The sequence below is a fragment of the Chiloscyllium plagiosum genome, unplaced genomic scaffold (assembly GCF_037043375.1).
Source record: "Chiloscyllium plagiosum isolate Xiang-an unplaced genomic scaffold, Cpla_swu_hap1 HiC_scaffold_11, whole genome shotgun sequence".
NCBI classification, from domain to species: Eukaryota; Metazoa; Chordata; class Chondrichthyes; order Orectolobiformes; family Hemiscylliidae; genus Chiloscyllium; species Chiloscyllium plagiosum.
Genome location: NW_028270149.1, coordinates 19,217,986 through 19,244,410, shown reverse-complemented (window position 1 = coordinate 19,244,410; position 26,425 = coordinate 19,217,986). Strand labels below are relative to the sequence as shown.

Genomic DNA, 26,425 nt, shown 5'->3' with positions numbered 1-26,425 from the left:
TCCCATTCACCACATTGAACATTTACCCTTCCATCAATGGGGTAGCAGGCTTGAATTGCGTCCCATCTACAAGGTGTCAAGGGTTCTTCCACAGCACCTTTCAAGCCCTTACAGCTATTGCCTAGAGGAACAAGTGGCTGCAAAAGAACATTACTAATTGCAAGTTTCCCTCCAAATCGCACAACATTTTAACTTGGAACTATATCTATAACACATAGATTACAGAGGATAAAGAAAGTGCTCACCATCACCTTCTCAAGGACAATTAGGGATGAGAAATGAATTCTGACCTTGCCAGAAACACTCACAATCCATTAATGATTTTTTTAAAAAAGGCATGCTAACTCTTGGCAATACCATTTAACGAAGAGGCAGAGTTTTAGCAACTATCCATGGAATCTTGTCCCAACAGTTGCATAGCCCTTCAGAAAAGGGGAGAACATTTTAGACACAAAACCTGTAAACTTACTTTTTTTAAGCAAAAGTACATTTTACCGCATTTTCAGAGAAATTTCAAGTCCAATATAAAAGGTACACCTTTTGGAGAATGCCAAGGGATTCCATATTTTGTTGGTAATTAGTAACCTGATCAAACAAAACATATACAGTATGGACAGATACAAGTGAACACATTCTGTAAGTTTTATTTTTATCATTAAAAGAGAGCAAATACAATAAATAAACTTACATTCTAAGGCTCAAACTTAAAGAAACTAGAAAAGTGACAATAATAACCTATACTAAGGAAGAAGCTTTGTTACAACTCTATGTACATTTTAGTAGTTTTATTATTTTCACTGGTACAAAAGCATTAATCTTGCTTGCACAATAGGACGTAACAGTATTAAACAGACCAACATAATTTTTCCAATCTGCAGATAATTAGAAAAAAATTACTGTAATGCAATTGTAAAAAGATTTGCTATTCTGCAGTTTTGTTCTAATCTATGCATGCAAAACTGTTACAAACAAAATGATAGGCTATTCCTTTTTTATTACTTTTCTACAATTTTGAAGACTTACTTGAAGGACCAATTTTCTTCTCAAAGTGAAGCATATGTACAGTTGATCCATACAGTGGTGCATTTACAAAAAAATCATTTTGCTAAGAGTTTACACCTGCATAGGTACTAAACAGGAGTTTGCTACGAAACACATTTCCAATATTGTAAGCATACGGTACTTGACATGATAGCATAATCATTTTGTTTTTAACAATGTATACCACGGTAATGATAGACCGGGTTAATGATGTAAACCACAGCTGCGGCATTTAAGCTAACAAAACATTTTCAGTTTTTTCTCAGTTGGGACGATTTCAATTTAAAAATCTTAAAATCATTTTGGGTGAAAAGGCATCTTAAACTGCATCAACCACCTGATTAATAAAGCCTTCTGAATGGCTATGAGCCCAAAAATTACTTTAGCAGTACAATCATTGGAGCTATAAAATGATAAATTAAGTCCCTAAGCATTTATTAAAAATACAATTATGGAGCTATTCCACTATGAAGATGGAAAGCTAGATATTGCTCTTTAAAATCATACCGACTACCCATTTCACAGTAGAAAAACAAATGAGAAAAATATTTGAGAAATTGAAAACTGGCAAGAAAATATCACTTAACATGCATATCTCAGGTAAGCCAGGCATTGTAAATATTGTAAATAACCGTTCATTTTTCGAACTGCTAGATTTAAAAGCTTTCATCCCAAAGTACTGCATTAGCATCTACCTCGATAGATATAATCAATATAACAAATAACAAGACAATGGCCAGTGAGGAGTCAGCTTGGTATTGCGTCATCCAAAATAAGTCACCTTGTATTATGGACTAAGCACCACTCTCGCACGTTAGATTAGTTTTTTTCTAACACATCTCGTCCCATCATTGATTCTATATTTATTTAATCTAGTTTAGTTAGGCACATGTTTTAAAAATCAAATGTATACATTATTACGATAAAGTTGTAAAAGAGTGATTAAAACTGCAAGATGAATGATCATGGAATCAAATGAAAACAATCTTTTGGGATTGAACTATGGTTGTTTAATGAGGATGTGAACCTCCTATCGTTACTCTTCCATTTTGTGGTGTTCGTGACAGAGCTACTTACAGCAGCATTTACACCTGTCCATCACTATATCGATAAAGGCTAGAACTAAGCTTTCTACCATTGTGAAGCTTTGTTTAATGGCATTGCTACCAAAATTAAGCATGACACTCTCCAGTACTTTTGATTGCTCTCCAGTGACCCTCTAGGCTTCATGTCTTAAAGACAGTGAGGTGTCACTTTAGGAAGGAGGACATAGTGATTAATTAAAGATTGATAAATATTGGAGGGTAAAGTGATTTGCTACTTTAGGAAGATGATTTTTTGTGGATTCACCAGAAAAAGAAATCAACAGCAGCCTTTTATTCCAGCCCTATAATGTAAAATGAAAAGTGCTAATACACAAAATTTCACAAATTCAGTTTCTGACCAGAAGTATGTAAAAAATAAACATCTGGGTAAAGGCTGTTTGATCAGCAAAAGAAATTGAAAACTCTTTCAATACTATACATCAGATATAAATGTCCGCTGGCTTCTGGCCACCTCCAATGAAGCTCCTATAGAAACTGGATTTTAGTTCAAAACCATGACTAGATTCTGTTTAATAATCATGATGTATACTACACTGACATCATTACATTTAACAGTAAAAAAAGACTGCAAGTTACCTATACAATGGTCCAGCCACTGAATCTTTTGTTTGCCTGAAACACAACCTGGTCTGTTAGTACATTAATATCACCAATGGCCGTCTGTCAACTGTTTAGCAGGTATCACAGTCCACTTTCTTACTATGTTCAGTTCCATCATAGTTTGAATTAATTTATGCCAGTTCTCTGAAGGACTCTGGTATGACAAACTCTAATTCGGAATTGCCATCTAAGGAATTGTACCTATAAACAGGAGTGCCTTCCTGAGGAAAAATATCATCCCAACTTGTTGACTTGTTGCTTCCTATGGTCTGGGGAGTCTGCTGTGGAGTTACTGTAACATCATCATCATCATCAACATGATATACAATTCCATCTTCATTAATGTCAGCCATGGGACCTGATTCACTTGCAGTCAAGAATCCATACTGCCTAATCTGTAAGGTTTTGCACGGCAGTAAGCGGTAAAGTTTGGAATCGGAGACAGTCTCATCCTCAGCTGCACTCTTGCCGGTCTTTTTGCTATGGACTGACCTTATGTGTGATGCCATCACCTGGTAGTTGATGAAGGTTTCGCCACAGGTTAAGCACTGGTATCGCCGTTCACCAGTGTGGAGAATTTCATGCTTAGTACGATATTCTGCCAGAGGGAACACTTTCTCACAGTAATGGCAAGGGTATTTCTTCTCCCAGGAATGAACATTGAAGTGCCTTCTCAGGCTAGTCAGGCAGGCATATGATCGCTTACAAACAATACAAACATAAAAGACTCGTCCATCCACAATTAACTCGTAATGATCTTGTTCCCTTTTCATTCGTTTTGCATCTGGAAAGTGCTGATCATTAATGAATACAGGTCTTGAGTTATTTATATGATTAGCAGAATTTTCAGGCATGATTTGAATACTTGACTGGCCTTCATCACCAGATACCTTGTCTCCAATTAGCAGTAACTTTTTTTCAGGGGATCTCGGTTCCTTTATTTGTTTGGGTTCACGGCTGGTTAAGTCATCTTTGTTTGGTACCACAATATGATAAGTGTTGGGGTTTGTGTCAATATTTGCATAGACTCTGCAACCTTTGGACAAAGTATCAATGGCAGCTGTTTTAACTATGGTTACAGGCTGTTTACCATCTTGAATATACTTTGTATCTAGAATCTTCGTGCTTTGCTGGTTAATTACAGTGTTCTGCCCGCTTCCTGTGCCAGTGTCTGAGCTTTTGACCTTAAAATCACCAACTTTCAAGGATGCCTCTGGCAACAGAGTAACTTGTTTTGTTTGAACTAAGTTGTCAGAACTCACTGATATATTGGGAATAATATTTGTTTGCAATAAATTGTTAGTAGCTACTTTGGAAGATTGTTTAGGTGGTGCAATTTCACTGCAGAAAATGACATCATCGTTATCTTCTGAGTCTTCACCGCTGGCCAAGTCTTTACCGTTACCTTTAGAATCCCTAAACTCTTCACTAGACAAAGAGAAAGCATCAGTTATTCGTGGTCCCAGACCTCCTTCTTCTACATGCACAATCAAGCATTCAGGTTCTGCTGCTGGATCAGCAGCATTTTTCTGTGAAGTGTCACTCTTGGAATCTGTCATAGAAGTTGCACTGTCTGTAGCAGGTGCTACTGGTTTTAACTTTGAAAGAGATTCCCCTAAGTCAGCAAGGAACTTTAGCCCCAGGGCCTGCCCAGACTGAATTAACTCACTCACAAGTTCAGCATTTACACGCACCAATTTGGAGCTGTAGATAAAATTCAGGACTTCTGCAAATACTTCTGCTCTGACAAAGTTCAATTCAAGGACTTGTCCATATATGTTGCTAGTGACATCGAGAGTGAAAAGTTGACGGAAGTAGCTACTGGCTGATGACAAGACATTCTTATGTGCACGAAATTTGCGATCTTCCACGATTATAGTAATATCACAGAATAGTCCTCGGGCACGCTGCTCATTTAGAGACTGCAACAATGTTCCTGAATGATGAATGTCCGTTGCACTAATAAGTTTTTTGCTCTCCATAACTAGATCAAAAATAAAGATAACATTTCCAATGAGAGAAAGCCAGCTGGCTAGATGATCAAATCTTGTTAAGTAAAAAGAAAAATTACTCCAAACATCTTACAATTACACCAACAGCAATGACTTATCAGATTCCCTAAGAACACTGATCATTGCTACAGTTTTAGTTAAAAACAGTAGTATTTATTTTATTTAATTCTATGAAACAGTAAAGACTTGATGCATCTCTCTACTATACTGAATGTGACTGAATCCAATTTATAACACATCACATATAATTTTGAGTACAGTGTATAATCCCACAGAAACACTGCAGAATAAAGATTTACAACAAATCCATGCAGTAATATTTTTTCACAATTAAATCTAAATGATTTTGGAGTTAAGAAATTAATTTAAAATAATTCACCTGAAGAGAGCTCTTACAGCATACATTTTGTTTTGTTAAAACTTGGGCAATGAAATTTGGCAAGGACTCTTCCAATCTCCCACTTTAACTTTAGCTAAAACAGCTTTTAAGTTGTTTCTCCAGTGATATTCTCAATGCTTGGTGGCCACCTCAGTATTTGAAATGGGTAGGTAGACCAAGCTGTACTTTCAGCAAAGTAACATTAATATAGGACACAGGAAATTCTTGGTTTGGGGGTTACGCAGTTCATGCTTTAGAGAAGGTAATAGGAAAAGACAAGAAATGCTAACCCAGACACTGACTCCCAAATCCCATGTGCAAACAAAATAAAAGTAGGCCAGGCCTGTTTCAGTTCATTTATATAGCAGCTAGACCCCTTCTTCTGGTCCCTGAGCTCCATCAAGTGGCCTCTGCCAACTTGTTGTTCATCTTCTCTTCAGCACTGAATCAGTCACTAAAATGAAAAGTTGTTTGGTTCAACGGAACACAGGAATCTACATAAGCAGTGGAGCCAAATTGAAGATTGGATGGATCCTAACTGTCGCAAGTTAACAGAAACAAAACACCAGCCACAGAGCCAAGTTCAATAATTCCAGTTCTAGATAACTGCTGAGAGCTCTGAATTAAAGAGTAACCTTGTACCAGAAAATATTTTCTAGTGATGTACAAGGAGTACAAGATTCTTTTTCACATTTAGTTTAATTGTTCATGGGCTTCTTGTGTTACGTATATTAACATATTTCAATTAAATGAAAAATCAAGAGAACAGCTCAAACTAAGGTGATAGGACCATAAGACACAGGAGCAGAAAGAAGTAGGCTGGTCTACCCATCCAGTCTGCTCTGCCATTCAACAAGATCATGGCTGATCTGATAACTCTCAAATCCACTTTCCTGCTTTCTCCTCGGAACCCTCAATTCTCTTACTGATTAAAAGTCTGTATATCTCAGCCCTGAATATACTTAAAGATCCAGCCTCAACAGCCTTCGCAGTAAAGAATTCCACAGATTTGTTACCCTGAGAGAAGAACGTCCTCCTCATTTCAGTTTTGAATGTCTGACCCCTAGGTCATAAATTTATTTTGTTAGATTCTGCCTCTTCGTAGTTCGGGATAACTGGGTTTGGGAAAATATTGAGCATTTGATTGCTCAGTTTTCTGCTGCTGAGTGCTCTTCATTCATACTTAACAACTGAATTTAACTATTTTTAATTCATTCATGTTTAATAAATTAGATAATAATTTTACTAGGTCTTTATTTTAGCTAATCATTATTCACACGGGGAGGCAATGGCCTAGTGGTATTATTGCTAGACTATTAAAACAGAGACCCAGATAATGTTCTGGGGCCCTGGGGAAATGTGACTCCAGACCAACAGCAATGTGGTTGACTCTTAACTGCCCTCTGGGCAATTAGGGATGCTGGCTTGACCAGTGATGATCACATCTCACAAATCAATTTTTTAAAATGCACAAATGCCACTTTTGAGGACTGATTTTATGTATGATTTCAAGATGAGGCACACTGGAAGCAAGACTTAAAATCAAATATGGATCACTTAAATCATCACTTAAACTGGAGATCTGAAATCAAAAAACAGGAAGTGCTGGAGAAACTCAGCAAGTCTGGCAACATCTATGGAGAGAGCAACTGAGTTCAATGAAAGAGTCAAATGTTTTGACTGAGTTATTGGGCTTGAAACATTAACTCCCCTTTCACTCTCCACAGATGCCACCAAACCTGCTGTGTTGCACCAGCACTTTCAGTGTTTATTATATAATTAAAGGTATTATCGAGAAAACTAGCTAAAATTTTGTGCTGTGTATAATTTCTATTCATGTAAATGAATGATAATATTACTTTAGTAAATATTTCTTAAGTTCTACGTTTACCTTTATTAATTATTTTCAAAGGTCACGATTTCTTTGCAATGATCTGCAAAACCAAAAACATATAATTTTAGTTTTAAATGAAAGCTTCTAGAAAATAATAAAAATCCAGACAGCATTTAAAACAAAAAACATGCTATCATTGACTAGCTGTCTGAAGATCGATGCAGTCAAGTTTATTCGCCTTCAACTTATTTGCAATGTGAAACACATTACAAAAATACACTATTTTTATTATGCCAAAAATATTTTCACATTTCAGTTCCAATTTTTGCAAGCCTTTCACATCTTACTAACCATATTAATATTGATTTCTGCCCTAGGTTTATGTATATTCTTGTACTTCTATGACCTTCATGGTTCCAAGCAATATCTGAACAACTAAATATCATAGTTATTTCACTGTCCCTCTGCTTCAGAACTGAAGCTCAAAGGCTGAGAGCATGTTTTGAAAAATTCTCAAGGTCAAGGACCAGGCTCGCAGGAAAGTAGTCTGACACAGAACAAACAGCCAAGAGGCGAGTCTGCTAGAATATAAGTGTTTTATTCCCCGCAGCGTCGCCACAACCAGGTCTCGTACTTACAACGGGTCTGGTTTATACTCACTCTACGTGTTACCGGAACTGGGAGCCGTCAGTTCTCGTAGAGCGGTTGCCAACAACCCACGCTCGGCGGTTAAACGCAACCCCGGAGCAGACTCTACCGAACTGGAGACTTTTCCAGCTGATATACTCTTTTCGAGATCTAAACATTCATGTGAACAGCAGAGCAAGGCTGAAAAACACATTCCATTCTGGTCACATACAGATAAGAAGATTCACACGGGAAGGTGTGTAATAAGATTCACACGGGACTAAGCGACACCTCCATTTTCGGTTAGATTCACACATGTATTGGGACACAATTTTAACCCTTTCACCACATTCCACTGCTTGGCCCAATACATGTGTTACATTATGATTCACACATGTATTGGGACATAATCTTGGCCCAATACATGTGTTACATTATGAGCACACATGTATTGGGACACACCACATTCCACTGCCTGGCCCAATACATGTGTTACATTATGCCCATATGTATTCTTTCTAACAAGCGCCTACGTACACGCCAAATATACAAGCAAGTCAGGACATTACAGCATGTTAAAATCACCAGGACCGCTACCAGGATCGACAAGGGTGGGAACAGGAATGTCCCCGCAGTGGAGGACATACCACTCAATATGTCCCACCAATGATGAGCTGACTCCACGTCCACTACACGGGCAGCATGTACTACCTCCTGTCCATGTATAAAGGTAGACACCGTAACCTTGGTGACATTGGTCTGATGCTTTCGTAATATCTGCTTAAGCTCCTCGGATCGGTCCAATGCTCGCTTAAACCGATCCAGGGAAATGTTCCAAGGATTCATCAGCACTTTCCACTGCACCTTGGTAAAGTGGCGAGCACTGCTATAAGTGGTCAACAGGTCTGATTCTGCCAGTGCCACTGATAGACATTTGAGAGGCATCCAGAGAACGGTGCTGAGGGAAGCATAGGATGTGGATTATTGGTAGCCACACAGAGCGTGTGTGGCCCAATCTGCCACATCATGTCCCTTGGAGTTTCAACAGTCCATTCGCACAGGGCCGTTCCCTTAGTCAAGCAAGGGTCCCGATACCTGTCCATCAGTAGGCAAGTTTTCCCCTGATCAGTCTGTTCACAAGCGGACAGATCATAGGTAATATTGGTATCTGGGCTAAACCACTGTCCCCTTGTCTTCAGAAAATAATATCCAGAAGATGTAATCACTGGTAATACATAATATCGACAGACCGTAACAGTGTGGGTTACATTCATGGTAACAAAGTATCCGTTACACATAGTTGCGTTACACCATGTTCGTTCTGGATGGGTTATCATCCACAATTTCTCAGATACATTCCATATTCCCCTCCACGCTTGTACATTGGGGGATGTTACCACACGCAAAAAGCGTTCTTTCTGTATTTGAGCATGCAACATTTGAATATGACAGGCAGTCCAATTTAACTGAGCCGTAATGTTCTCAAACAGTTCCTGAGTGGCACCCCAGACATCCAGTTCCCATTGCAGAGATCGTATCATTATTTCAGCTGTCTCTCCTTGAGTCATCATTACGGATGGCATCCACCGTCCAATAGTATGTAGTCCTTGTGAGGTGGCCTGTCCCGTGTTAGATAATTGAATAAGTTTTAATGGGCATTGTACCTATCTTTAGGGGCAATTGTACTGTTTTTCCTTCAATCAGATTACCTCCCAGCCCAACCAGCGTGACTGGGGTTCCTTTAAACTTATGGGGCGTCCCATAGATTAAGGTGGCCTCCGCCCCTGTGTCCACTAGAGCCATAACGGTTTGGACGGATTTGCGCCAATAGATAGTCAATGATACATGAGGTCGAATGTCGTCTGCTGACCATTGGCTCGTTCGTGGGCAAACCCTTGGGGCTTGGCCCGATTCCTATTGTTCCTCCCATTCATCTTCCCCAGACAGCACTGGGTAAAGACGTTTGCCTCGCCCTTCTTTGTTCTTGCCTTTCTTACTAGGTTTCCGGCCACGCCTATCCACTTTATAACACTCTCGGAGGGGAGGCCGTACCTCCTCCTCCTCCTCGTCCTCCGAGGATTCCCACCGCTGGGAAGTGGAAGTTCTACCCCTTCGAGGCTCATTAACAACCGGACCCCGTGTCTGACATTTTTGTGTTAGTAATTCCACTAGGTCTTCCATAGTGGGTCGGGACTCCGTCTCTACCCGGGACACCTTCAGTCCCTTTCGTCTGCATAAGTCTTTTAATTCCGTGTAGGTAGGCCATCAATCTCCGATGCTGGGACCTGCGCCCGTATCAAAGCTTGCCACAAAGCACGCCGTGAGGGGCCTTGGTTACTTCCTTGATTAGGGTTTACTTTTCCCCCTGCCCGAGCCTCAGGGCGACGCCCCTCCGTGCCCCCCTGAGAAGCACGGGTTGTGGGTCCCCAATCCCCCAAACCACCCATCTCCCTCATCATACTACGGGCATCTCCTAGGGTTTCTCCCCGTCCACTCAACATTATGGTTAATAACAGTGGTTTATAATGGGGGGGGGCAGTCTTCACTAGGTGGTCTCTAGTCTGTCTACTAACATTTGTGTTATCTACCTCGTCCAGCACTCCCAGCAACAGGGCATCCCGCACACACAAACGGGTTAGCCTCTGAACCCCTTCCTTAATTGTTGTCCAAGTTCCTTCCAAGGGGGGCCAATCGGACGGGAAGGGATACTGTTCGGCCACTGCCCTGGCATACATCCCAAATAAGGTCCCCATACTGCGATCTATTACCATATCCTTGGCTTGTCTGCGGTACCCCAGGTCTATGGCAGCATCCTTTGCTAATCCACCAAACTTGGGAGCATCCTGATAGTCTACCTGCACTTGTTGCCCCCCTTCCTCGAGGAGCCGAATTAGCCATAGCTCTAACGGCTCCCCAGGGTTACGTCGGGTTTTCTGGGTGATAAACAGCACCTCATCGGTAGTGAAATCTTCCGTTAATTCAGAGAATTCTGCAGGAGGCTGAGCCCGCGGTAATTCATGCATAATTGCCTCCCCTTGTTCATTCCGTATAGGGTTTCCTTCCTCATCTAACATTACCTCCCGTTGCACTGGGAGACGTCTCTGAACCTGCTTTCTCCTAACCACTGGTTTAGCTTGGAGTACGGGTAGGTCCTCTTCGTACTGATCATCTGAATCTCCCCAAATGTTCCCATCCCAATGATCGATATCCCACCGATCCCCGTTATTTAACTGGGCTACAAACGCCCGTACTTGTACTGGGTCCGGGGTTCGAGGGACCTTCCTTTTCTCTTTCCGTTTCTTAGCAGACAGATACATAATAGTTCGTCCTGCTAGTTCAGTTAATGCTGTCAATTCAGCTTTTAACTTCATAATTTCCTGCCTCAACATAGAGGCATCTCCCGAACTGAGTCCCTGCTCATGTTTCAGGAGGGCTAATTCTGCTTCAGCTTTTTGGCGCTTGTCTGACTGTTGTCTACAAGCCGCCGCACAGGCCCACATCCTCCGCTGTACCCCAGGCAAGGGGTTCTTCGGCAGGACTGGGATCCTCTCAAGGGTGGACAGCAGCGACCCTGGGGTTCCTACGCCCTCGGCCTCCCAGTTCTCCGGTCGCCCCCCACCATTTCTCAAACAAACTGCCACGCCATGCCACGGTCCATGCCATCCCGGGACGGTCGGGACCTCCACAGTTTGTTCCTCTGGTTTCTTAGCCTTTTTCCAAAACATTGTTCTGTATCAAAATCTTTCCTCAATTGCGATTGATCCTGCCGACTATGCCAAAATGTTTTGAAAAATTCTCAAGGTCAAGGACCAGGCTCGCAGGAAAGTAGTCTGACACAGAACAAACAGCCAAGAGGCGAGTCTGCTAGAATATAAGTGTTTTATTCCCCGCAGCGTCGCCACAACCAGGTCTCGTACTTACAACGGGTCTGGTTTATACTCACTCTACGTGTTACCGGAACTGGGAGCCGTCAGTTCTCGTAGAGCGGTTGCCAACAACCCACGCTCGGCGGTTAAACGCAACCCCGGAGCAGACTCTACCGAACTGGAGACTTTTCCAGCTGATATACTCTTTTCGAGATCTAAACATTCATGTGAACAGCAGAGCAAGGCTGAAAAACACATTCCATTCTGGTCACATACAGATAAGAAGATTCACACGGGAAGGTGTGTAATAAGATTCACACGGGACTAAGCGACACCTTCCATTTTCGGTTAGATTCACACATGTATTGGGACACAATTTTAACCCTTTCACCACAGAGCACATATAGAGCTTAAAGAGTAATATAAACTGCTTTGATTTTCCTCTCCACTCCTTATATTTGAAGGGCTCAACTGTTTACTGAGGTATGTTTTCATAGGCAGCAAATAACATTGTACAAATGTTCATTATTTACGGAAGCCTCAGTATGGCAGAACACATACACAGCCACTCTCAACATCAAGTGGCCATTTTCTCGGTGAACCTCAATTGTGACTGCTTACTATAAGACATGAAAAGACAGTATCACACCAACCCCAGTTACACCCTCATTCAAAATTTACATACATTTTCCACTTTCAGTTCTAATGGCAGGAGCACTGCATGAATGAGAATGGTGGAGGGGTAAGTGTAGGGGAATGGGGCTGGATGGGTTGCGCTTTGGCAGGTCGGCGTGGACTTGTTGGGCCGAAGGGCCTGTTTTCACACTGTAAGTAATCTAATCTAATCTAATCTAATCTAATCTAATCTAATCTAATCTAATCTAAACATTTTCCCCTCATTGTCAACAACAGCATTGCTCTGGTTGAAACCACCTAACCCAATAGGATCAGGATCAAATCCAACTTTTCTGGCTCTGTAGAATACCAGGCAATACATCTTGCCATGTGCCATCAATGTATTCCTATATAAAATCAAATTCTATACACTACATAATTAGTAACATTGGGAATTTTGAATCAAAATTCCCTTTTCAGTTTAGGCTACAATGTACCAAATTAAAAATATAAAGCATGTAACTAAATTCACAAAACAAACAAAAAATGCCTGGAACTAGTAAGTATCAGTAGCCATTTCAGTACAAATTCAAAATCGTTATATCACACAGTTAAAAGCAAAACATGAAGATTTGGCAATGCAAGGTATAGGACTTGAAAACACTGGATTAAAACAAATCTGTTGCACATTGACTTTCATCAACAAAATAACCAGAAGCTGCGGTTTTTTTGGTTTTTTAAATTCACTTATTTGACATGGGCATCGCTAGCTGAATTAGCACTTGCTGCCCATCTCTAGTTGCCCTTGAGAAGGTGGTGGTGAGCTGTAGTCCAGTTACCTTAACAAAGAGAATAACTAGCAGTTAAGAATTGAAGAAATGAAACAACAGCTTTGAAATTCCTCCACATGGTATTTTTACTACAGCGGTTAATGTAATTATGTCCAATTCCTGTGTGCAGTATTGTACTTAAATTATTCAGTACTTTCTAAATGTTTTCTCTGAACATTGCACAGAAGAATTTGACATGCAAGTGTTAACTACTGCGCTAACAATAGCAAAAGGAAGGAATTTCAACATTTTTTCCTCAATGCATGGATTAATGAATTTGTGAAAATAATGCACTTGACATAAAAGCTTAACCAAAACTAATGAGTGAGGAATTTCTAACCTTGGACTTATAGGCAACTTTCTGTACTCCGCCAACAACACCACCTCTATGTGATACCCTCAAAATTTGTGGGGTAAATCCATCTTTTTTAATCAATTGGTTTAAAGCCTACCTTAAAACAACTGGGTTGTACCATTTGTGCCTCTCAGACAGCCTCTAGTATGCCCCTCACTCCTCATACAAATTTCCAGTTAGTTTTAACAGGTGAAAATGATATAAAATAAATGTTCTTTCCATCAAAGCTGTTGTCTACGCTTTGTCACTTTGACCAGTTTTGACGTAAATTTGTTTTACTCATATTGTCCATGCTTTGGACAGTTCAACTAGTTTATGTATTAAAAACCCTTTATCCAAGCTCTCTTGACGCAGAGGTGGTCAAAGCAAAACAGAATTCAGTTTGTGGTTCAACTTGATTTTATTAACTAAATACTCCTTATGAAAAACACCATGTGAGAATGTCTCAAATTCCCACAATATTTCCTGTCTTCTTGCTCTACCTGCCTGAGAAAGAATATTACCCACAATAATCTTCTCTCTGATGTAGGGCTGGCTCTCTTCTACAAAGGTGGGTCTCACAGGTCAGGATAGATTTTCTCTTGGATCTTTTTGGGTTGCTGCATGGTCTTCTGCCATGAGTCTTGCCCCAAGCCTTTACTGAAAGGATGACTTCTAACGTATGTTTGTATTGCCCTTACACCGGACTTTCCCATATATTTTGTGTCCTTTGGCCAAATAGAGGCATGAACAGAGCTTCAAAGCGTCCAATTGGTCATGCCAACACCCTCCACTGTTGCCATGCCAGGATGGTGTAAAGTGCACATCCACAGGTGCTGGCTGGAAGTCAAGGTGCCAGAAGTCTGATTGAAACTTCTCCAAAACACAATATTCGGGCTGGTTGTAGCTGGATCCCCTGAACTTCTGACCTTGGTTTCTGCTGTTCTCTGTAGCCGATATCTGGTAGCTGCTGTTTAGTTGGCCAATTTTCTGTCATGCCTGATTCTTCCAGCTGTGGGCTGATTTAGAATGCCCAATTTTGGGCCCCTGGTTACTTGACCATACCTGGTGCTAAACTTGAGACAAACAGAAAGGTACTTAACTTACAATTCAACACAATTTTATTCACAACATACACTGAAGTTACAACAGGGGTTGTATGACTGATTACTATTTAAATATATATATTATCTAAATATAATTGAATATTCAAAGTTTGTGCGAAGATTTGTAGCTCGGGTGCTCGTTGTTGTGGTTCTGTTCGCCGAGCTGGAAGTTTTTGTTGCAAACGTTTCGTCCCCTGGCTAGGCGACATCATCAGTGCTTGGGAGCCTCCTGCGAAGCGCTTCTTTGATGTTTCCTCCGGTGTTTATAGTGGTCTGTCCCTGCCGCTTCCGGTTGTCAGTTTCAGCTGTCCGCTGTAGTGGTTGGTATATTGGGTCCAGGTCGACGTGTTTGTTGATGGAGTTTGTGGATGAATGCCATGCCTCTAGGAATTCCCTGGCTGTTCTCTGTCTGGCTTGCCCTATGATAGTAGTGTTGTCCCAATCGAATTCATGTTGCTTGTTGTCTGTGTGTGTGGCTACTAAGGATAGCTGGTCGTGTTGTTTCGTGGCTAGTTGATGTTCATGTATGCGGATTGTTAGCTGTCTTCCTGTTTGTCCTATATAGTGTTTAGTGCAGTCCTTGCATGGTATTTTGTACACTACATTCGTCTTGCTCATGTTGGGTATCGGGTCCTTCGTTCTGGTGAGTTGTTGTCTGAGCGTGGCTGTTGGTTTGTGTGCCGTTATGAGTCCTAGGGGTTGCAGTAGTCTGGCAGTCAGTTCCGAGATGCTCCTGATGTATGGTAGTGTGGCTAGTCCTTTTGGTTGTGGTATGTCCTCGTTCCGTGGTCTTTCTCTTAGGCATCTGCTGATGAAGTTGCACGGGTATCCGTTTTTGGCGAATACCTTGTATAGGTGTTCCTCTTCTTCTTTTTGCAGTCCTGGTGTACTGCAGTGTGTTGTGGCTCTTTTGAATAGTGTCCTGATGCAGCTTCGTTTGTGTGTGTTGGGGTGGTTACTTTCATAGTTTAGGACTTGGTCTGTGTGTGTGGCTTTCCTGTATACTCTTGTAGTGAATTCTCCGTCTGATGTTCTCTGTACCATTGAATATCCCTGTTCTTCAGCAACAAAATTCCGAATTTTTAAATTAATTACTCTACCAATTGCAACGTTAAGTCTTTGTCACAATTCATTGAAGGAATAGCTTCTTAGTCTTCCCTGCTACATTCTTCCAGAAAATTCTCTGGCCCTCAGCCAATCATCTTCCAGGTCAAAGTCGTGGCAGCCAATGGGATCCCAATATGTCAAGGGTACTTTCCCCTTCTCCATATGTGGTCATGACAGGAACCCAGGGCACCAGTGAATTTGCTTACCTTACTCCAATACACAAACCAGTCTCATTTTCCAGGGCAAGTCCAGCTTATCCTAGTTTGCCTTTATCTTGTGCGAATACTTTGTGCTCGGCCTATCATGAAAGTCCATTGGGCCTGGCTGCTTAAAGATTGCCCATTTTGATTTCAGACCTAGCCTTCAGGCCTTGGGCTACCTGTCCACAATGCCAACACTCGAACCAGTTTGGCTCATGTAATCTGATTCATCATTGCCACTACTTGCAAAAATGGATCCGGAGAAGCAAAAATTTTTTGTTTTACAATTTTTATAACCTGGCAAAAATACTTTAGGCTGTTCATTTCTGCACTGAGGCTACTGTGTTATGAGATACCTTCACTTACTTAGAAAATATTATTGAGCTGATTAATCAAATAATACCAAGAATGCTGTTTGGGTTGGAGAGTTTTAGCTATGAAGAGAGATTGGATAGAATGGTTTTGTTTTCCTTGGAGCAGAGGAGACTGAGGGGGGACATGATTGAGATGTATAAAATTATGAGGAACAAACGGTGGACAGGAAGAAACTTTTCCCTTTGGTGGATGGGTCAATGACCTGGGGACATAGCTTTAAGGTAAGGGGCAGGTGTATTAGAGGGATAGGAGGAACTTTTTCTCATCCAGAGGGTGATAAGCATCTGAACTCTGCCTGTAAGAGTGGTAGAGGCAGAAATTCTCATAACATTTAAGAACTATTCAGTTGTGCTCTAATGGTACCAAGGCATTCAAGGCTATGGGCCAAGCGCTGGAAATTGGAATTAGAATAGTTAGGTGGTTGTACATGATCAGTGCAGACTTGGTGAGCTGAAGAGTTTTTCTCTGTGCTGTAGACCTCCATGACTGGAAACGAATTTCTGGTCAGCAGTGAAGTAATAATGTTCATCATTGACCTCAAGGCAAAAGCCCAAAAATCTCATGATCTCTCTGGTGTGATTTTCTTCTTTCCCGATAACAGTCTAAAACTGGTGCCAAATCAAAGGATCTCTAAGCATGCATCAGCAAGCAAAATATGCAGCCAATTACATTAAAATATTATTGCAGACAGCATACAATCTCTTTGCTAATCACAAAATAAATGATTGTGTAAAAGATTAAAATAAATATCAATATAAACAAAGCTATTTTTGAAAAGTAGAATGTGGAGATTTATTTTCACATTGCAGAAATGTGACAGTTGCAAGTATAAAATTAGCTTTAAGATTGTCAGTGAAGGTGCTTAGCAGTACTTATGACATTATTTTTCTATTAAAAACTTGCTTTCAGCTTATTTAACAAGTGACAACTTTATCAAGAGTTTTTTTTTAATTGCAAAACTAACAGTACAAAAGTGTTAAATCAATGTTTGCTTAGGGATTGTATTCCAAGGAGATCTCAACTTCTGGAGTTTTTGGTCATTCTGTGTTTGTGTGGTAACATGAAGTTGCTGTTAGTTTCAATGCAGGAATGAAGGTGAACAATGAGAGTTTTGTCATCATTACCATCTCAAAATACTGACCATTTTCAAATGATTTAGCACTCTGTGGTGCCTTCCTTACAGCACTTAAGGAAATGAATAAAGTGCCTTCATTGATCCGTTAAGTACAAATCCCCTCCTGCAACTAGCCACTGAAAGTTGCCAGTTAACATGTTTTTTATTGAGTAAAAGCTAGTAATAATGGAATCACTTAAGACAGGCTAATCAGAGCAACAGAGTTAGCAACAGTGGTTGATCTAATAAACAACAAAACTTGAATTTACATAGCATTCTCCATCCAGTAAAGTATCCCATAATAGTGTTATCAGAAACAAATTATATTGAGTCACATAATGAGCTAGTTGGACGTGACCAACAGCTTGGTCAGAGGTAGGTTTAAAAGGAGTCTTCAAGAAAGATGGAGAAAGGGCACAACCTTTTTAAATAATGAAGCAAAGGAAACCAAGACAGTCCAAAAGTATTAGAGGAACACAGTTCTTGTAGGGCTTTGGGGCCAAGGTAGGTTACAAAATAGGGTGTAGCAAACCCATGAAGGAATTTGAACACAAGTATGAGAATAAATTTAAGGTGTTGCTGATCTAAGTGCAAATGTAGGCCCGTGAGCACAAAGATGTTGGTAAGTGGAACATGAAGTTGGCAGACAGCTTACAGAGTCATAGAATCATACAGCACAGAAACAGGCCCTTCAGTCCAACTCATCGACACTGTCCAGACATCCCAATCTGACCTCATCCCATTTGCCAGCATTTGGCCCATATCCTTCTAAATCCTTCCTATTCATATACCCATCCAGATGCCTTTTAAAATGCTGTAATTGTACCAGCCTCCACCACTTCCTCTGGCAGTTGATTCCATATGCAGACCATCCTCTGCACGAAAAAGTTACCCCTCAGGTCCTTCTCAAATCTTTCCTCTCTCACCTTAAACCTATGTCCCTCTGGTTTTGGACTCCCTCATCCAAGGAAAAAGACCATGTTATTCACCCTATCCATGCCCCTCATGATTTTATGCACCTCTTTAATGTTGCCCCTCAGCCTCCGCTGCTCCAGGGATAAAAGCCCGAGCCTATTCAGTCTCTCCCGATAATTCAAACCCTCCAGCCCCAGCATCTTTGTAAATATTTTCTGCAGCCCCTCAAAAGTTTAATACGAGCTAAAGTTTATACAGGGTGAAAGATGGGAGACCAGTCAGGAGTGCTTTGAAATGCCAGCAATAAAGGTGTGGCATTTTACATATTTCACATCAGAGATAGAAATCTGAAAAAAACATTCAATATTTAAAGCCACCACCTCATATGGTATTGAGCCTTGGGAATATAATGCTACGTTGATTCCAGCCAAAGCTGGAAAGGGCCTACGGATGGCATTAGTATTTCAGGTTTGAGAGCCATTCCTAACCACAAACACACTAGCTCCACTGTGAAGAAGAAACTTGATTAGGTTCAGTGTGATATCTTGCTGTGACTCATCGAGATGGGCATTGGTCATCAGGCAGACGGCAGAAAGTATACTTACGCTCTATTTTTGGCAATGCAGTGGAGTAAATGAAAGAGTTAAAGAATATACCAAAACCCACTTTTTCTTCATTAAAACAAAGAGCTGCTCACCATTTTGAAAGATGCTGCCAAATCTTAACGAAATAGGACCTCAGTCATTTGTAATGAGTGAGACTGAGATCTCAGCTGAGTCACATTAAAAAGTCTGGAAAGTGACTATAAATGATATCTGACATGAAAATACATACATCCTAGTCAATACAAAACATCATGACTATTAATTTTAGTTTTTCAATACAAAAGAATGAGATCTGTTTTGTCTTCATTGTAATAAGACTCCTTCATGGCCTGTTGCCTGGATACTTGTGGACTGGCAAGGGGTTTGGCTGAAACACATCGTTTCTGTGGTTCTGACTCATGTTCTTTATTACTATATGTTAATAATTTGATTCAACTGGCCAGAAAATAGTCAAGAATTTTCAGCCATGACTGCCAACAATGAAGAAGTAGGTCGTTCTGACTGAAAGCTGAACACAAGATTTATGCTTTTGTTTAACAGAACTATATTTGCTATGCTGCAGTGATTTTTAAAAAATTAAACGCAGTTGTGGAGTGGTTGGGGGGATGGGGAATGTGGTTGAGGGCAGGGAGTTTGAAGTATTATTATAAGCATCAAGATCAAAGCTTCACTGAAAAATTAACTGAGAAAACAATGACAATCCAATTTATTTTGTAAATTATTCAATCATAAAGACAAATGGTGGGGTAAGAGATGGGCAAACATCCTGGATTAACTCCATCGCTGTTTTTGATTTCTCTCAATGCCTCACCTTGGCAACCCAACTGCGAGTGATTAGGGATTACCATTTTATGGCACAACCTTTGTAACATATTACCTCATCACAAATGAAATGATTTACTTTTCAAAGATTCAGACATAAAACATCGGAGTCCTAAAGCACAATGTTCTAAATGGCAGAAGGTGGAGTCAAGACCGCAAACCTTCACATCAGTCTAATCACAGAGACATGTAATCTAACGCACGGTTTCACTTGTTGACAGTTTCACCTTCGCCACTTTTCAGATCCTAGGTATGCACATCTTCCTCCTTGACCCTACGCATCTCCTCTACTAAAATAAATCAGTGAAATTTGCCCAATGGAGTTTATAGCAGATTTCTATCACCCAAGAATCCCCTCTATTTATTTATCTAATTTCCCAACTGCAACACACCAAATACTAAAAAGGCATTCTGGATTAGTGGTGCTGGAAGAGCGTTGAAGGGCATCTTTAACCACATGGGAAGAGAAATTGCGGTCTCTAAAGAAGGAGGCCATCTGGTGTGTTCTGTGATGGAACTGGTCCTCCTGGGAGCAGATACGGCGGAGGCGGAAGAATTGGGAATACGGGATGGCATTTTTGCAAGTGGTAGGGTGGGAAGAGATGTAATCCAGGTAGCTGTGGGAGTCGGTGGGTTTGTAAAAAATGTCAGTGTTAAGTTGATCGTCATTATTGGAGATGGAGAGGTCCAGGAAGGGGAGGGAGGTGTCAGAGATGGTCCAGGTAAATTTAAGGTCAGGGTAGAGTGTGTTGGCGAAGTTGATGAATTGCTCAACCTTCTCGCGGGAGCACGAGGTGGCGCCAATGCAGTCATCAATGTAGCAGAGGAAGAGGTGGGGACTGATGCCGGTGTAATTACGGAAGATCAACTGTTCTACGTAGCCAACAAAGAGACAGGCATAGCTGGGGCCCATACATGTGCCCATGGCTACCCCTTTCGTCTGGAGGAAGTGGGAGGATTCGAAGGAGAAATTCGAAGGTGAGGACCAGTTCGGCCAAACGAATAAGAGTGTCGGTGGAAGGGTACTGTTGGGGACGTCTGGAGAGGAAAAACGGAGGGCTCGGTGGCCCTGGTCATGGCGGATGGAGGTGTAGAGGGATTGGATATCCATGGTGAAGATGAGGCGTTAGGGCCAGGGAAACGGAAGTCTTGGAGGAGGTGGAGGGCGTGGGTGGTGTCTTGGAGGAGGTGGCCCTCCAACGCATCTCGTCCACATCCCGCACCTCCGCCCTCAGATCCCACCCCTCCAACCGTGTTTTAAAAAATTCTCAAGGTCAGGTTCGTAGGAGAGTAGTCTGACACAGAACAAACGACCAAGAGGCGAGTCTGCTAGAATATGAGCATTTTATTCCCCGCAGCGTCGCCACAACCAACGGGTCTGGCTTATACTCACTCTACATGTTACCGGAACTGGGAGCCGTCAGTTCTCGTAGAGCGGTTGCCAACAACCCACGCTCGGCGGTTAAACGTAACCCCGGAGCAGACTCACCGAACTGGAGACTTTTCCAGCTGATATACTCTTTTCCAGATATAAACATTCATGTGAACAGCAGAGCAAGGCTAAAAAACACATTCCATTCTGGTTACATACAGATAAGAAGATTCACACGGGGAGGTGTGTAATAAGATTCACACGGGACTAAGCAACACCTCCATTCCGGTTAGATTCACACATGTATTGGGACATAATTTTTAACCGTTTCACCACAAACCGTAACAAGGACTGAACGCCCCTGGTGCTCACCTTCCACCCTACCAACCTTCGCATAAACCAAATCATCCGCCGACATTTCCGCCACCTCCAAAAAGACCCTACCACCAGGAATATATTTCCCTCCCCACCCCTTTCCACCTTCCGCAAAGACCGTTCCCTCCGTGACTACCTGGTCAGGTCCACGCCCCCCCTACAACCCACCCTCCCATCCTGGCACCTTCCCCTGCCACCGCAGGAACTGTAAAACCTGCACCCACACCTCCTCCCTCACCTCTATCCAAGGCCCTAAAGGAGCCTTCCACATCCAAAGTTTTACTTGCACATCCACTAATATCATTTATTGTATCCGTTGCTCCCGATGCTATCTCCTCTACATTGGGGAGACTGGGCGCCTCCTAGCAGAGTGCTTTAGGGAACATCTCTGGGACACTCACACCATCAACCACACCGCCCTGTGCCCCAACATTTCAACTCCCCCTCCCACTCTGCCGAGGGCATGGAGGTCCTGTGCCTCCTTCACCGCCGCTCCCTCACCACCAGTCCTGTCAAAGCAGCCGTGGCAAGAAGCTAAAGTATAGCTTGTAGATGTTGCATAGAGCTGCAACTGTGCATCAGTGATGGACAGAGCGAATGTTCAACTGGTAGCTGGAGTGCCAAACAAGCGGACTCTTGTACTGAATAGTGTTGAGTGTGATCAGAGTTGTACTCATTCAAGACACCCCTGACACATGCCTTGTTGATGATGATTAGGCTCACAGAAATAATAATGGAAGTTACTTGCTGCTGGATGCCAATCTTCTAACCTGCACTTGCAGTCAGTATTTATATAATTGGTTCAGTTCAGTTTCTCATCAAAGGTAACCTCCATGATGTCAACAAAGGGAGAGTTCACTACTGGTAATGCCAGTGAGTGCTTTTTGTTGGAAATGTGTGTGCGCATGTGCGCATTTGTGCCCTCTCAATCTGCACTGAATTCTACTTACAGCAGAGACTGACAACTGAGAACCAATCCCCAGCCTCACTTCTAATTCAACTGTACCCCCTACCCCCGTGAGCCCAGCACTTTCTTTTCCCCTTGGTGAGCCTTTGTCCTGAGAGTTCAGAAAACGTTGTCCCACAATAGCCACAGCCTCTGCCTTCAATCTTCCAAATTCTGGAGCTGTTGGCCTCTCATTGGCATGGAGCTGCCGCCCAATCAGCTGCCTGACTGCTGGAAGAACTAACGGGCTTTCTCACTTCATTAGGCTGTTGGTTTCCTACTCAAGAGCTCTCCCACTTTCAGACTTAGTCCAATCATCATTATGCAACTAGCAGAGACAGTCAAATTTAACTTAAGCAACTTCATCATCTGATCCATCCCTTGCATGTAATTCTATCTCTTCCATACTATTACATCTCATGTTTCCCATGCCATCCCATCTTTCGAATGATAAATCACTAATCTTAGAAAACAAGATGACTCACATTTGCCCAGCCTGAATCCAGCCGTAAAGTTTCCAAATGGTTACATTTGAATTCGTATCATTTGCCTCTTAATGGAGGTTCACACAAGACAGATTGCCCCAATACTCATTATGGTGTTTGAACAGTAGTTTGAATCTTCCAAAGCATAATCAACAAAGCTTAGATTACATGCAAATGATTTGAGTCTGAACAGCAGTTACACATGTGGATACATATACACTCAAAAGATGATTTGGATTTATTTAATATATTACTATATCCAATGATATTACCATATCAGTTACCATATGTTGTCAAAACATTTCACATTCAATGAATTATGACTAAGCATGTAAGTAAATAAATCCACAACCAATTTTTTTTGCAATCAACAATTAATTGAATTACTACCTTCAGAGGGAGAAACCATTGATCAGGACACTAAGAAGTCTACCTACTTTTCTTCCAATTCCATGGAATATTTAATATTTAACTGAACAGGCAGTTCAGTTTAATGCCGCATTCAAAGAGCAACAACTTGGCGAATACTGAAGTATCAGCTCAGATTTGTGATGAGGGATTCAAACCAAGAAATAATGGCTAGAACCAAACATGATCAAAAATCATAAGACAATAATGTTCAGCATGGAATCTTCTGGTCCCAGAACCAGAGGACATGGCATCAGGAAGGAATTTTAATTAGCCAGGATGATTGCAAACCAGAAGACTGCTACGCACCCATCTCCACCAGAATTTAGTTCTGGGTAAGAACATCCGAGCTCAACTGCAAACTGAGACCCTTAGTTAGGAGAAAGTGAAGAGTGCAGATGCTGGAGATCAGCATCAAAATGTGTGGCACTGGAAAAGCACAGTAGGTTAGGCAGCATCCGAGGAGCAGGAGAGTCGACATTTCAGGCATAAGCCCTTCATCCTTACGCCTGTTAGTCAATTAATGACCATTTCAGGGCCGATTCCGACCTGGGCTGCAATGATCTCAACTTGAAGCAAGACATAAAAAGAAGTCAGCCGACATGACTGGTTAACTAGGGCAGGCAGGCTGTCAGTGGTTGTTGGTGTAGGGATCTGTGAAACCTCTGAGATTTTTGACACAGGGAAGAGAGATGCCCACTGAGTGCTACCCACCTTGCCCTCTTTTCCCTATGAATCTCACCTCACGAGATCTCTACTCCCAACAAACTCATCTATTCTGTAGTCACCCCTCTAACATGGCAATCCTGGGACTGTTGCACTGGCAGAAGCTATGGTGTGTACCATGACGATGGGAAATGCTTTTGGCAGACAGGGTCCTAATACTAGTAGAAAGCCACCAGATGGCTAAAGATCCAGAGGGATTCCACAGCCAACCAAAGCGCACAGTTCTCTCTCCTACTTTTGGACTTAGTATGTAAATGGAAAGATACTTCCTATATTCTTTAATAGATGCTTAAGAAAGTATGTAATTATTGGAATAACTGTCCTATAGTTAGTTCTTCTATAACGCGATGGTTGCGTTTTTGTGCAACCCGTGTTATACAAAAATCACACTTTAGAAACAGTGCCTCCATTCGTCAATCGTATTATAGTGAATTTGTGTTAACAAAACACCCGTTAGAGGAGAATGACCTGTATTTACATGAGATTTCTTAATTAACAACTTTGGGATGGCAGACTTTTATCTATCAATTATGTCTTGGAATTTGAAGTGTCTTTCAATTTATTCTTTTCACCATCAGTCCTTTGTATCAATGCTCAAGAATACACTATTGTCCCACAATAATAATAATTTCCTCATCTATATCAGTAAATCCTCAACATCACAAATAAAAAACTCCTCTACCAAAATCCACAAAAACAGGATAACTGAATCAGTGAACAGTCCTGTTTCAAATATGCCAATTCCAAAGCTATATTTTTCTGGCCTTTAAACAAACCAATATATTTCAAAATTCCTCGCTTCAAACTTCAGGCTAAAAACACTCCAGAGACAGTCATTTAACCATGCGAAAGTCAACAGAGATGTGACAGTAACAATGACACAAACAATTTTGCAGTCAGCAGCAATCCAATGGCAACTAATCCAATCCATTCATTGTTAATCCACTTGCCCACAGACCACCATCTTTTGCATAGTGTGATTAAAAACAAATCATACTGATAATCACAAAAAGTTTAACTGTATTGATTTTAAATTAGTGATTTCTGGGTGTTGTTTATTCCTATGAAAAGGGGTGTAAAAATAAACGATGTTCGAAACATGATTTTATACCTGTATCCACTTCCTGAGGTGTTAATGAATGTTTGCTCATACTATGGGGGTTTATGACCAAATTAGCATTAAACCATTAGCTTAGTGGAAGCTGGGTCAAGCAAGTTTATCTTTTAATTTCGTTCAAAAGGTTTTGAACAGGAAAAGACCTGACTGAGGTCAGAAGCAAGTATAGCATCTCCCACAAAAGGGGATGTTCAGAGCAGTGAAAGAGGGTAGTTTGTGAAACTTCCAGACCTGGACTGTTTGGTTGGAACTATGCAGATTATTGAAAGACTGAGGTGGTCTAGGATCTCAGTTATAGGAGTGGTCAGAGAAAAGGCCTCATAGTTCACAGGACCAGAACTGAGAATTAATTAAGTCAAATATAAAGATTTGTAAGGAAAGGAATTTCTCTGGATATGTGTGTAAATTATGTCACTGGGCAGCAGATAGAATTTTATTTTACCACGTATTTTAAAACCTTTCAAACTGCTTTACATTCATATAGCTTTGTTTGGTTACTTTTATTTTTATTTCTTTTAAGTGTAGTAAACTTCTATTTTATTGTTAAAACCAAATCTGCAGCCTTATGTGCTTATTTTCAGAGGAAGACTGTAACCTAAGAAAAAGATCAATCAAGTCAGATTTAATTCAGAAATCTGACTTGTCCAATGGTAACATCAGTGTGGCATCATAACAATAAGAACTTGCAATAACTAGAAACCCATTTTTCTGCAAGGTTCTTACAGGAGATATGGAATATTAATGAATTGGGCGAGCAACTGTGCACCCCCTAAATAATCAGATTAAATAGCTTTTAATGAGCTGTACAATATCAACATGATGGAGTTCATGTTCAAATATTTAATTCAATACCCAAGTATGTTCATAAAATGAAATAAGGGGAAGGAAGTAAAACTGGATTGAGAGAGAGATAAAAATAAGTAAAACTGAAACTTAATATTATATACAATCATCTAAATTAAACTAAATTCTATAGAAATAAGATAACCTATACACAATTGTAAAAAGTTAAAAATTAAATTCATTTGGACGCAGATCAGCTGATGAAGAACAGCACTCTGAAAATTAGTGCTTCTGTTTTAAAAAAATTCTCAAGGTCAAGGACCAGGCTCGCAGGAAAGTAGTCTGACACAGAACAAACAGCCAAGAGGCGAGTCTGCTAGAATATAAGTGTTTTATTCCCCGCAGCGTCGCCACAACCAGGTCTCGTACTTACAACGGGTCTGGTTTATGCTCACTCTACGTGTTACCGGAACTGGGAGCCGTCAGTTCTCGTAGAGCGGTTGCCAACAACCCACGCTCGGCGGTTAAACGCAACCCCGGAGCAGACTCTACCGAACTGGAGACTTTTCCAGCTGATATACTCTTTTCGAGATCTAAACATTCATGTGAACAGCAGAGCAAGGCTGAAAAACACATTCCATTCTGGTCACATACAGATAAGAAGATTCACACGGGAAGGTGTGTAATAAGATTCACACGGGACTAAGCGACACCTTCCATTTTCG

At 41.2% G+C, this 26,425-nt stretch overlaps 1 protein-coding gene across 1 annotated transcript in view; it reads right to left on the bottom strand.

Moving 5' to 3' along the window:
- Nucleotides 1-628: 628 nt before the first annotated feature.
- Nucleotides 629-26,425, bottom strand: part of zbtb33 (zinc finger and BTB domain containing 33) — a 41,123-nt gene continuing 15,326 nt past the window's right edge. The window contains exons 2-3 of the mRNA XM_043705075.2: nucleotides 7,030-7,072; nucleotides 629-4,731 (exon numbers count right to left, since the gene is read on the bottom strand). Of these exons, the coding sequence (XP_043561010.2) occupies nucleotides 2,879-4,729 (1,851 nt within the window). The 5' untranslated portion in view covers nucleotides 4,730-4,731; nucleotides 7,030-7,072 and the 3' untranslated portion in view covers nucleotides 629-2,878. The remainder of the gene's footprint in view (nucleotides 4,732-7,029; nucleotides 7,073-26,425) is intronic.